Source organism: Mustela putorius, unplaced genomic scaffold (genome assembly GCF_011764305.1).
Source record: "Mustela putorius furo isolate JIRA1106 unplaced genomic scaffold, ASM1176430v1.1 tig00000765_pilon_pilon_pilon, whole genome shotgun sequence".
NCBI lineage: Eukaryota > Metazoa > Chordata > Mammalia > Carnivora > Mustelidae > Mustela > Mustela putorius.
The window spans coordinates 7,563,860-7,576,807 of record NW_025421470.1 but is presented as its reverse complement, the minus strand read 5'-3'; the positions used below and the strand labels follow the sequence as shown (position 1 = coordinate 7,576,807).

General features: G+C 44.7%; 1 protein-coding gene across 8 annotated transcripts in view; it reads left to right on the top strand.

Moving 5' to 3' along the window:
- The window catches only part of DYRK1A (dual specificity tyrosine phosphorylation regulated kinase 1A), a 141,342-nt gene extending 131,754 nt beyond the window's left edge, over positions 1-9,588 (top strand). For all 8 annotated transcript variants that reach the window (XM_004762157.3, XM_045084505.1, XM_045084511.1 and 5 more), the window contains 3 exons: positions 1,667-1,973; positions 2,453-2,577; positions 6,269-9,588. In XM_004762157.3, the coding sequence (XP_004762214.1) occupies positions 1,667-1,973; positions 2,453-2,577; positions 6,269-6,889 (1,053 nt within the window). In that variant the 3' untranslated portion in view covers positions 6,890-9,588. The remainder of the gene's footprint in view (positions 1-1,666; positions 1,974-2,452; positions 2,578-6,268) is intronic.
- The last annotated feature ends 3,360 nt before the right edge of the window (positions 9,589-12,948 follow it).

Below are 12,948 nucleotides of genomic sequence, written 5' to 3'. Positions count from 1 at the left end.
TACCCTATCTATTCATACATGTCCTCCTTTTGAACTAAATTCTTTAATCTGCTTGTCATAATTATTGATAATGCCTATCTGTGAGTTCCCAGCATTTGGGTCATTTATTTATGTGGGTCTTCTTTCTATCTTTATCAATTCATTGTAGACCCATCTTGTTTAAATCTCTTGTCTCTCTTTTTTTAAATGTATGCCAGACTTTGTATTTAAGAACACTTGAGAGGGAAGTAAATCTTACTTCCTCCAGAAAGAGACCCACCTCTCATTCTGTCAGGCACTACAGTGGGACAGAGTCTGCTTCCTTTGTAGTTAAGCTGAGTCTGGGCTTCGCTTTGTCTGTTTGCTCAGCTTAGATTCTGTTCTCCACGGTGTTCATAGGTTCTGAGCCCTGTCTCCGGAGACCTGAGCGCTCTCTGTACATTATTGCCAGCAGCCCGCTCCTGTTTGTACCTCACGCAGTCTCTGTCCATCCTGCTGCTCTGCCCCCAGCCTGGGAGTGCCCTGCGGGCTCCGCCTGGACTGTCAGCAGGCCCTCGCTCGGCCTGGGGTCCTCCTCCATCCCCACAAGTTGGTTCAGAGTTGGGCTGGATTCTTACCCAGATCTCTGGCATTTCGTAAGAAGCACCTTACGATGCTTCTTTCCCAAGAAGGGCTTTTCATTTTCTGGAATTTAGTTGATTCTGGTTTGTTTAGGCCATGGCGTTATAACGGGTTTTTTAAAATGGAATGGTTTTGTGGCCTACCTTCCTGGCTTGTTCTTGCTTTTAGAATGAGAGCAATAGTCTCTTGCAAATTTCTACATTGTCACCAGAAGTAAAAATCCAGTGATAATATTCTGAATAAATTCAGTATTCATAGGATTTTTAAGGGTTATACTGTCATCTGTTTAAAAATTAGTTTTCAGAAAATATCAACACGTTAAGGTAATTTATTATTCAACATACTCTAAAGGGAGGCATAAATAATTTGTTTTTAATTTCTTTATCTAGTATGAGTAAGGGGCGCCTGGCTGGCTCAGTCGGTAGAGCCTGTGACTCTTGATCTTGGGATTGTGAGTTTAAGCCCCACACTGGGTGTACAGATAACTGTTAATAAATAAAATTTTAAAAAATTTGAGTAGGTAGGTTTAAACCAGTGTAATGTAGAGCCTACTTGGTGTGATTACCACAGCTTTGGAGAGCTGCCATTGTGAAAGGAAGTGCAGCCAGGGTTGGTGGGGCATCAGGCAAAAAAGAGGTTCAGGACCACGTGGCCGGAGCAGCAGCGGGCACAGCTCATTCACGTAAAGAACCAGAGAGTACAGTCTGTAGGCTCTGTGGGCTTCTGGTGTCTTAACTTGGTTTGGTTGGTTTTTAAAATCTCCAGAACTGTGAAAACCATGTGTGACTGAGGTTGTACACAAACACCTCTGAGCCCAGGCCATTGTTTGCTGAGTCCTGGGCTGCGGGATCTTTAATGTCATTTTTGATCTCAAAATTATTTTGAATTTCTCTACTGTAAGTGCATCTGCGATAGTAATGTATGAAAAAATACAGAGGATCCTAACTACAAGCCTTCTTTTTAATAAGGGCCTCTTTATAATAGATTGAACTGTATTTGAAGTTATGTAGGCTTTTACATAACCATCAAATTTAGAGAAAGCCTTTTTTATCTTTCTTCTCTTTAGGAGTATAAACCACCAGGAACCCGTAAACTTCATAATATTCTCGGAGTAGAAACAGGAGGACCTGGTGGGCGTCGTGCTGGGGAATCGGGTCATACTGTAGCTGACTACTTGAAGTTCAAAGACCTCATTTTAAGGATGCTTGATTATGACCCCAAAACTCGAATTCAACCTTACTATGCCCTGCAGCACAGTTTTTTCAAGAAAACAGCTGACGAAGGCACCAATACAAGTAACAGTGTGTCCACCAGCCCCGCGATGGAGCAGTCACAGTCTTCGGGCACCACCTCTAGTACGTCTTCAAGCTCAGGTCAGTTCTCCGACCCTGGGTTAGGCTTGGGAGCTTTGACTGTTTTCTTTACAAAGTGGGGGTTATTGTAAAGTATCTTAAAAACTTGTTGATGGGATTGGGAGGAATTACTTGACCTAAATCTGTTCTTTGTAGTTAGTAAAAACAAATCCACCTGCCTCAAAGCTCCAGTACTTAATTATGCATAATAAATTCTGCATGGCAGTTGGAAACAAAACTCTTTATTAACCGAAATTTTTAATTGCTTTTTAAATAGAACTACTTTGTTCACATGCCTGAAATTTTCCCTGATGTAACCAAAACCAAAGTGGCTGATGTGGAAGAACTTAGAGAACTGGATAACTGTCTGATACGCTCTCAGACTAATAGAGCTTTTTGTGTGCGAAGCACTTTCAGTTTCAGTGTTTGAGTTCTAGAATGTATACTTGAGCAGAGTGAACTTGAGACTGACACATGCTGTGTTGTGTGTGATTCTGAAGGTGGATCGTCGGGGACGAGCAACAGTGGGAGAGCCAGGTCAGACCCGACGCACCAGCATCGGCACAGCGGCGGGCACTTCACAGCTGCCGTCCAGGCCATGGACTGTGAGACCCACAGTCCCCAGGTGAGCTCCCAGGCCGCTCCCACCGTCCCCCGCTGTGCCCTGGCCCAGCAGTGGCGGGGGCCAAGGGCCTCTTGGAGGGTTGTGTCGTTCCCTCCGAAGGGTCATGGCAGCTTCCTCATTTGTAGGGGATTCTGATGTGTCTGTAACGAAAACACATCCGCAGCTTGCGCTCTCGTCCTTCGGAACCTGCCAACGTTTCTTGGGTGCCTCCCAGCCGCTGCTCCGTTTGTTTTCTTCTCGGGTGTGTCTCCCGCACCAGCGCAGCATGTGGAGCCTTACGCTGCTCCAGTTTTCATTTTACATCGAACACTGTCCCTTCAGGGGTTCGGTCGCACTCCCTGGCCCGTGATCTTGCTCGCGGCCCGACTGCTCCCCGTGCTCCGCCATCGCGGACAGTCCTTGATTCCCAGGCAGTTCGCGTTTGATTTTTACCTCCCTGTTGGTTTGGTTTTGGGGTTTGTTTTTTGGGGTTTTTTTTTTTTTTGTTGTTGTTGTTGTTTTGTTTGTTCCTTTGTTTTTAAAATTTGTTAAAGAAGAAGCTGTAATTGATTAATTTTTATAAAAAAATGGGTGAAGCAGATGGTGGTAGTAAAATACTTACTAACTGCTCTTCGGGGTTCATTCCGAGCACCGCATTACATGTTTTATAGTGAGGCCCGTGTAGTGTTTGTTTGATGCCTGAAGCAAAACTGGGGTCGCGGTCGGCCAGCCCGCATTGTGGCGGCGGGTCTGCTGCTGCTGCAGGAGCGACGCCCGCGGGCGGACAGACGGCACCACCGTGTTCGTGTGGCGCGGCCTCGCTGGGCCGTCCTGACCGCGCCTCGTCAGCCCGTCTTCCCCGGTCTCTTCCGTCGTTGTTCCAGTTGCTGATTCTACTCTTCTTACAAACCGCTGAGCTGCCCTCCCGGACTTCGCTCCTCGCTGCCTGAGGAGAGGCTTCGGAGGAGGCGCAGCTCACGCCGCCGGCGCGCTTGAGTGCGTCTCGCGCCTCTGCGTCTCGTCAGCGGCCGCGTCTTCCCTCCTGGCCCGGGCCGGCCCCGCCTTGAGCTCCTGCCTGCGCTGCCGCCGCCGCCTCGCGGTTGACGTTGCCCTTTGCTCGGCCTCTGGCTCCCGGGGCGCCGCCTCTCCTCTTGGGCTTGATTCTCCTTCCTGTCAGCGGCTGATCCTCCCCACGTCCCTCCCAGCTGGAGCTAAATCTTTGCCCGGCCCGTGTCTGTCCGGCCCTGCGATTTTAGGGGGCGGGGGCGAGGGGAGCTCTGTGGTAGCCCCGAAGAGTTCTTCAGTCCACTCCGCTCGGGCTGCCTCCCGCCGTTCTGCAGCGTCGCCCGGGCCCGCTGCCGAGGAGGCCATGGGCGCCCCGACGCTCGCCTCTCGCCGTCGGCCACCCACGCTGACAGGCTGGCTGCCGCCTGCCCTTTGAAGCACTGTCCTCCTTTTCCCTCGACAGGCCACCTCCACACACACACACACACACACACACACCCCGCGCGCGCGCTCCTCTGGGGCCTTTCGCTCCTTGTCTGCTCTTCGGGGTTCTCTATTGCCGCCCCCCCCTTGACTGCAGTGCCGTTCTCTTCTTTTTTCAATCTAAGATTTTATTCATTCATTTATTGGAGAGAGAGTGTTGGTGGGGGGATGGGCAGAGCAGGAGGGAGATGGACAAGCAGACCACATGCTGAGCCTGGAGCCTGATGGAGGCCTTGATCCCTTAACCCCGAGATCACCACCCAAGTGGAAACCAAGAGTCAGGCGCCTGGCCGAGTGAGCCCCCCAGCCCCTCCCCCGGCCTCAGTGCGTCCTCAGGCAGGACACTCCTCCAGCTCCATTGCTCACCCAGGCCTCCGTCCTGAGCCCAGAGCCTTCATTTCCGTTGACCGTAACCGTCACTTCCAAAGTCTCCCCAACAGGACACTGCAGATGCGTCGTATAAACTGCCCTGGCGCCAATCCCAGCTCCCCAGCCATGTGGGTTCTTCACACGATGGCCCGGGATTCACCCATTTGTTCCAGCCTCGCACCTGGGGGCTAAGGAGCTGATTTTTGACTCGGCTATCCCTCATCCTGCAGTTGAGTCGGATAGTAAATTGAGCGGATTCTTAATATTCTAAATAGCTCTTACTCTCTTTACTTCACCCCATGGCTGGAGCCATCTTACTAGATGTAAGATGGCTGTCTTACTAGAAAGAATTTTCTAACTGGTCCTGTGGCATCTGACTCCGTACGGCGTCAACACCATTCTCTTCTCCGCAGGCCTGTGAACGTCAGTAAAGCAGTGTGATGCGGCCTTTCCCTACTTTAAACCAGTGTTTGGTTTTCCTTTGCACTTGAAAGGAAATTTAGACTCTCAGGAAGAGGTCAGTGACTAGTATCGTCTGACCGCTTTCCAGGGCATTCCTTCTCCTCTTTATTTGTTCTGGTCTTACTGAATTTTTTTTCCATTTTTTGGAAGACACTGTGTTCTTTCGTGTTTCACACATGTCCTGTGCTCAGCCTGAACACTTTTCCTTTCTCTTTGCTGTAGTCACTACCATTTGTACTTCAGATCTTTGCCTAAATGTCAAATCTTTAGAACGACCTATCTTTCTTTTGCCCTCCAAATGCATGAAATCCCGCCCACACATCAACGTGGACCAGGAGTAACATGAGACTCTTGTGTACCTCCCACCTGTATTTCACAGGAGTCATTATTTTGCCTTATCTGCCTTAAGCCTTTCTTTCTTTAACTTTTTGAATAGATGATGATACATCGTTAAAAAAAATAAGTAAATGTAAAAGGGCATTCAGTGAAGACTTCCCTGCCACGGCCTCTAGCCACCCAGTTTCTGAACTAGTGTTATCTGGTTTTTGTATCCTTTTTGGGATATTTTACACATATCCACATACAGATCTATATTCTTAATCTTTGTACACAAAGAGTAGCATGCACTTTTCACATCTTGAGTGTTTTTTTCCCCAATATGTTTTACATGTATTTTTTAACCTATATTTGGAGCTCCTATATCAGTACATGGACAACTTTTTCTTCTTTCTTCTTTCTTTGTAGTCACACAGTACTCTACTGTTTAGATAGCCATAAGTCATTTCCCCAGGCCCCTGTTGATGGATAGTTAGTTAACTTTCAGTCCTTTTGACTATTACAGATGATGCTGGAGTGCTACACACCTATCACTCACACACATGCAGTGTGACTATGATAGAACCCCCTAGATGTGGAATCACAGGTCAGAGAGTGACGTGATCTGTGATTTTGTGATTTTTTTTATACCTGCTTCCAGATTGCTCTCCGTTTAGTTTTGCCCATATAGCCTTCCACTAAAAAGACGGAGAGAAGAAGGTTTGTAGAGGGAAAGTAAAGAATTCACTTTGAACCTGTCAAGAATATTCACTGTCTGGCCTTTGCCAGAAAAAGTTCGCTGATCCCTGGCATAAACAGTGCTCCCATGGAAAGAAAATAGCCAGTGAAATATATGAGCTTGTTTATGGCTATGGCTTGCTAAAATCGGCAGCTTTCACAGTAGAATACCTTTTCACTCAAATATATTTGGAATTTTGCATTATATAACTAACACATTAAAAGTTTCAATATCCCCTTTCTCTAATTAGTGTAAATGCAAGTGTCATGGCTTTTGGTTGAAGATGAATTAAGGCTTGGACCGGTACTCTGAATAAACCCTTTAAAAATCTTCTTACAGGTGCGTCAGCAGTTTCCTGCTCCTCTTGGTTGGTCAGGCACTGAAGCTCCTACACAGGTCACTGTTGAAACTCATCCCGTTCAAGAAACAACCTTTCATGTAGCCCCTCAACAGAATGCATTGCATCATCACCATGGAAACAGTTCCCATCACCATCACCACCACCACCACCACCACCACCACCATGGACAACAAGCCTTGGGTAACCGGACCAGGCCAAGGGTCTACAATTCTCCAACGAATAGCTCCTCTACCCAGGATTCTATGGAGGTTGGCCATAGTCACCACTCCATGACATCCCTGTCTTCCTCAACTACTTCTTCCTCTACATCTTCCTCCTCTACTGGTAATCAAGGCAATCAGGCCTACCAGAATCGCCCAGTGGCTGCTAATACCTTGGACTTTGGACAGAATGGAGCTATGGACGTTAATTTAACCGTCTACTCCAATCCCCGCCAAGAGACTGGCATAGCTGGACATCCAACATACCAATTTTCTGCTAATACAGGTCCTACACATTACATGACTGAAGGACATCTGACAATGAGGCAAGGGGCTGATAGAGAAGAGTCCCCCATGACAGGAGTTTGTGTGCAACAGAGTTCTGTAGCTAGCTCGTGACTAAATTGAAACTTGAGTTTGTTTCTTGTGTGTTTTTATAGAAGTGGTGTTTTTTTCCAAAAAACAAAGTGCAAAGCTGCTTGCATCAGAAGGAGATTAACACACTGAACCGCTACAAGAGGGCAAAGCTGACTTTATTTTTTTTTTTTTAACTTGAAAAGATTGCAAAGGGACAATGAAGTTTTTAAAAGAGCCATGTCCAAACCCATCGTTATGGATAGCGCAGAGGTGTCCTCTTTTTGCCTCCCCCATTTTAACTTGCCACACCCCAGTCATAGTGGGGTTTTTTGTCTTTCTGTTCCACAAAAGTTAATGTTCAGATGTTGGTCTTGGTCATTTGCCAACTAATTTTAAAATAAAAAGGCACTGCACATAATTTGCATAAAGGGCCCCTTGAGGGTGTTTCTTTTTCCTTTTTGTTTTTTCCTCTTTTTTTTTTTTTCTTCCCCTCATTTGTTTTGTTTTGGGTAGGGCGGGGGGTGGGAAATTTGGGTTTTTAAGTCCTCTAAACACACTTGGGCACAGAAATGCAGTACTGTAAGGAAGAGGGACCTCCAGCTTACACAAACATCACCTTCAGCTGTATGGAAGGGACGGTTGTATTGGAGCTTGTAAGGCACAGTAAGCATGCTAAGTGGCGGGGATCAGCACTCTCCTGTCTGAACCTACTGAGGAGCAAAGCAGCAATTACATGGGATCCTGTGGGTCTCCTGTTGTAGAGGCCACAGTAAGATAGTAATGGAACATGACCGGTCTCCTAACCAAGGTGCACTGAGAAGCAATCAACGGGTCAGTTGTGGCCAGTCCTGGGGAGGTCTGAGTGGTGGTCTTTGGGATAACCTTTGGCCTTATGGATTTGGACTCGAAATTAGAAGAGCCTACCATTTCAGATGCAATCACTTTTGGACATGCTTTTGCAGACAGTCCTTAATGCTGAAAACACAGAGAATGGGTAATTCAAGAGGCCTTTCTTTTAAAATAGACTTTTGTGACCCACTAATTGTAAGGTATTGCAAGGTCACTTTGCGTGTGTCATATAGTTGACTTCCTTATTGGTTGAAGGTCACAGAAGTAGTGGTTTGCTTTGATGGAAATAGCTACAGCTGTGTCCCTTCTGCTTTTTACTTTTTTTTTTCCTTTTTCTTTCTTTCTTTCTTTTTTTTTTTTCCTTTTTTTTTTGCTTTTTTCCTCGGCACGTGGTATCTCCACCATTTCTTCTGCACAAAGATGTCTTCTGTTCATCCTGAACATTTTAAAAAAAAATGCAGAATTTTATGTGACTGCTTTTTTGCCTCACAATTATGCTGTGAATTTTACAAAAATTTATTTTCTTTTTTGATAATTTATTGTACCAAAGCTGTTTTTATAGCACATAGATGTCTGTAACCAATAATGTAGCAGTTCTGCACTTTGACACAAGGTGTAACTAGACCATTTTTAAATGTCAGTTGAAAATTATGGCTGTACTATTGCTTAAACAAAACTGGAACTGTCGTTGAATCCATAGCCAATACATCTACAGCAATCTGTGTACTGAGCATAATAGATTGACATCTAATTCAAGATTACAACATCTGTTACATTCTAAATGTGTTCAGGCTTCTGAAGGTAAAGGGACACTGGATCCAGAAGCTATGGAACCAGCAGTTGATTCTTGTATTCCTGATTAACCTACTTGTAAACTTGAAAGCAAGACCTCGATTGCACCAACAGGTCCAGAATACGAGCACGAGTAAAGCAGAACTCTCATGCGTGACCTGAAGTGAACAGGCTGGTGTTTAACAGGTGCCTAGTTTTGAGATTATGCTGCCTTAATGTAACACAGTCTGGCAGTTGCTAAATTTGTGTTCCCATTTTAAATTGACCAATTTTAGGGTGTTATACTTTTGAGCGGTTGAATTGGGAGAATGAAGATAAGTAATTTATCTGTCCAGGATCAAAAGAAGCCTAGGAAAGAAGCAGTAATCTACCTCTGCCGATAACCCTGTTCAAAACAACTCAGCAGAACACCACATTACTTTTTATTGGTCAATTCCATGTGGCTGACTAGGTCAATTTTTTCTGAACAAAAGCAGGTTTTTATATGTAAACAGTGACAAAAGAAAGGCTTAAAACGATGTGAATGTGAATGGAAACTTGGAAATACCCGTTTTTATAATCCACAAATTTTTTTTTGTTGTTAATCAGGAAATCCATATTTTGTAATTAAATGTCAAGCCTGTGGATGATTTTTGAACTTGGTAGTTCATAAAGGTTTACAGTGAATAAAAGGATACCATCTTGAGTATAGCAATATCAAAAGGAATCAGTAGTTACTGCTGTTTAGGAATATAAGGGGAAGATACTCTTTGGGTCAGGTCATTTTTTTCTGTGCTGGTTGCCACATCTTAGCAAGCACCAAAAAAACAAAAGCAGTTTTTAAACCGCTACTTACATAAAGGAAATCATAAAATCCAATGCTTCTGCATACTGTGTTATGTTACAGTCCAGTTTTGTGTGCTTTACTACACGGTTTGGTTACAGGACTTCTGTGCATTGTAAAACATAAACAGCATGGAAAAGGTTAAATACCTGTGTGCAGATTGTAAGATCTGGTCCGGACTTGCTGTGTATATTGTAACGTTAAATGAAAAGAACCCCCCTTTGTATCATAGTCATGCGGTCTTATGTATGATAAACAGTTGAATAATTTGTCCTCAGACTCTTTACTATGCTTTTTTAAAATTAAGAAAAATGTAAACATAGTAAAAATCTTCCTATGCAATTAACCTGGTTCAAGTAATGGTCTGGTAGGTATATTGAGTGTAAATTCAGTCAGAGGTGTGACAAGGAAAATAGTATTTACGTTGACCTAGGTAGGCGTCCCAGATCTCGGGAGGTCAAGATTGGAGGGCTTGATTTTGATCGTTTTGATTTTAAGATGGATTCTCTTTGTGAGTGATTAACTATATTCAGTTTCTCTCTGATTCCAAGTGCTAATAGTTCGTAGTGTTCAGAATGGCTGTGAGGGTTCAGTGGTTTTCTCTTTGTGGCTTTGACCTGCTGGAAAGCAAGGTTCCTCCTTGCCCAGATCCGCGTATGGGGGCGAGTCAGGGACTTTGTTGTACAGAGTCTGAAACTCTTGCCACAGCGCATACATGTCTGATCTAAAGTCTTCTCTTTTTATAAACTAATCTGTAAGTGTGTATTAAGGTACCTATCAAGAAGGCCAAAAAAAACCTTACTTAAAATTTTAATTCCGATTCTGTAGAATGCAGGTTGGTCCCACAGAGTTAGACTTCACATGTAAGAAAGAAAAACTTTGTTTTTTTCTTGGGCTATGAGCTTGCTTACTTAGGTAAGTGGCACATTTTGTTTGTATGGTGTCAGATTTCAAAAAACCCTAGGCTTATTTTGGTAAGTGTTAGAACTCTGCAAAAAAGTCATTATGGCTGTGGTCCTTCTAGAAGGAGCGCAGCCTGCGGAGTTTGCCCCCGCGCCCTCCTTTCCGGCTCCTGTGTTGTTCACTTCCTGGTAAAAATCAGTCCTACAATAGGGAAGTACAGAAACTACAAAGACGAGACAGCAAATGCCCGGTTTCTTCCAGGTCCCCCAGTTTCCTTTTGGCCTTTGCGTTGTTCAGTCTCAGAGTACAAGCTCAGTACTCATTTTTATATCCGTTCTTGTCATGGCGACCATGACTAATAGGCTGGCTTTCTGCCATATATAAAGATCATTTGAGATTTTAAGATTAAGGCTGGGGGTAACACTGACTTTGGTATATTGAGACCGTGTTTAGATTTCATAGAACGCTCCTTGGGATAGTGGGTAGCCCAGCACTGAGAAGCCTTCGGTGTCAGAGTAGAGCAGACGGTCTCATTTTCTTAATCTGGGATCTCTTTCCCTACACTTAATTTTCTAGAGTGAGAATACACATGGAGTCATTTTTAGGAGAAAGAACAAGAAAAAAAAAGCCTAAGAAAATAGCTTATTTTATTCTTCATTGTCCCTCTACTGATAGCAGCTCCCTGTCGGTGTGTCCACCAGAGTCGTCCTCGGGTCATCTGGCCTTCACCCTCTACTGATAGTTCTTACGTATTTAAACATAGTGTTCAAAGCACTAGGTATTTTTGAGCCAGACTCAGTGAGTAAGGTAAGTGGACCATCGGGGGAGGGGGGTGGGTGGTGTGTGTGTGTGTGCATGTGTGTGTGTGTGTGTGTGGCTGGCTGTTGTTATGGACACCCATGGTCCCAGGTTCGAGTTGCTTGAGCTGAGGAAGGACAAAGAACCCGGGATGTTCTTCATAACTTTTGGAGAGCACAAGTTATGTGTTATCATTAATTTTTTCCCAATTTTATACCCTAATCATGTTCAAAGGACAAAAAGCTATTTCCCCAACAAAAACATTCAGATTTAAGCACACGCATGATAACCAGGTATGAGTATCCCGTGCTTTCCAAATGTTTGCCTTTGCTTTTGTAAGACAGACATTAGTAAGGTATCAGCTGCTTTTAAGAGTGAAAATCCTCTTGCGATTTCTTGCATTCAGTGAGAACAAGTGCCGATGTAAGTCTTGGGCCACTCGGGCTTATGGAAGCTTTCAGAAAATGCTCTATTTTTAGATAGCGGCAACCTGTACTGGATGCCGCAGGTTTCTGTATGCGGTCTCTTATGGTTGCCCGCCGTGAGAGTATGTCCTTTTATTAAAAATTTAGTGGGGTGTGTGAATTTCAGCTTTGGCCTGTCATGAATTGCCTGCCTTCCACGGTAGAACCTGGGAACACTGCTTCAGGGCAGCGCCGAGGCACAGACAAACCTTCCGCAGGCTTCCCTTTGCTTTCACCAGGCATGGCATGTCCAGGCTCACCTGGGTTCGGAGGAGTGGAGTGCCAGAGCAGGAATCATCCTAGCTAATAAAATGCATTTGTTAAATGGGGAGGTAAAATAACGGGAAAGTTGCTGGTGGAGGACGGAGGAAATGGGGGTGGGGCCTGGACATCCCGTTTTTAAGGCAGCTCTGCAGGGGCTCCTGCGTGATTCAGGTCAGGAAGATGCATGTGGCTCATCTTGAGTCTGAACACAAGCTTTGTATAGTTTATTTATTTGAAGTTTTTATACACAGATGTTAACATATAATTGAACAAGGTAAAATACATAAGTGAACAATTGAAATTCACAACTTATACTGTATTCATTATAAAATGTTACAAACAAGCCCCCCAAGAGAGGCAGAAATTACCAGCTGTAAGTATATAAAACTTGTACAATTTGTGTCTTTTGTCATCTTCCCTTTTCGAAGTGGGTTGATGTGGCATCTTGGTAGCTCTCAGAGGTCCCCTGAGAACGACAGATGCTGAGCTTCCCAATAGCGGGCCTGGAACCTGGTCCTCAGTGTCTCAGCCTCTCAAACAGTGGAGGGCTTCTCAGGGCACTGGTCTGAGCGAGCAAACGTCTGGCAAGGCTCTGTGATGCAGCGACTGTGGTTTTCCGCTCTAGAATTGGGGTCTAATCCTGGGCCAGTCCCTTTACTGGGAATAACTTTTATCCACTAGAAGGGACTCAAGGCAGGTGTCAGTGAGCTGACCAACAGATCTTAGTACAATATGGGGAGCACTCCGTCAATACAGTCTGTGACTAAATGTAGAGCCTGAGTCTGCAGCATGAATGAATCTGCGTTTTCTGTATGAATCCAGCGGACGCCGTGGGAAACAAGGTGAGTACAGTGTTTTCTGTGAATGATTAAGCGGGATTATTTTTCAGTTTGCAGTTTGTAACAGGATGCGAACTTTACTACTTAAAATTGCTACTCCCATCTATTTTAGAATTTTGAGGTCTGTTTTGTAGTTTGCTTTGATACAACGTATGATAATTTAAATGTTTTATAAAGGATGACTTAAGTAGAATTTTTCTCTGCAATTGAAAGGAGGCTGTTCGGAGGAGTAACCATGGGACGGCACTGTGGTTGACCTGGCCCTCCCGAGTCCCAGTAGCCCGGTAATATTGGGGCAGCTTTCAGAATGTACTTGGTTATAATCCACACTTCGAAAGCATTAAGGAGCTAGCAGCTGCTGTGTTTTGC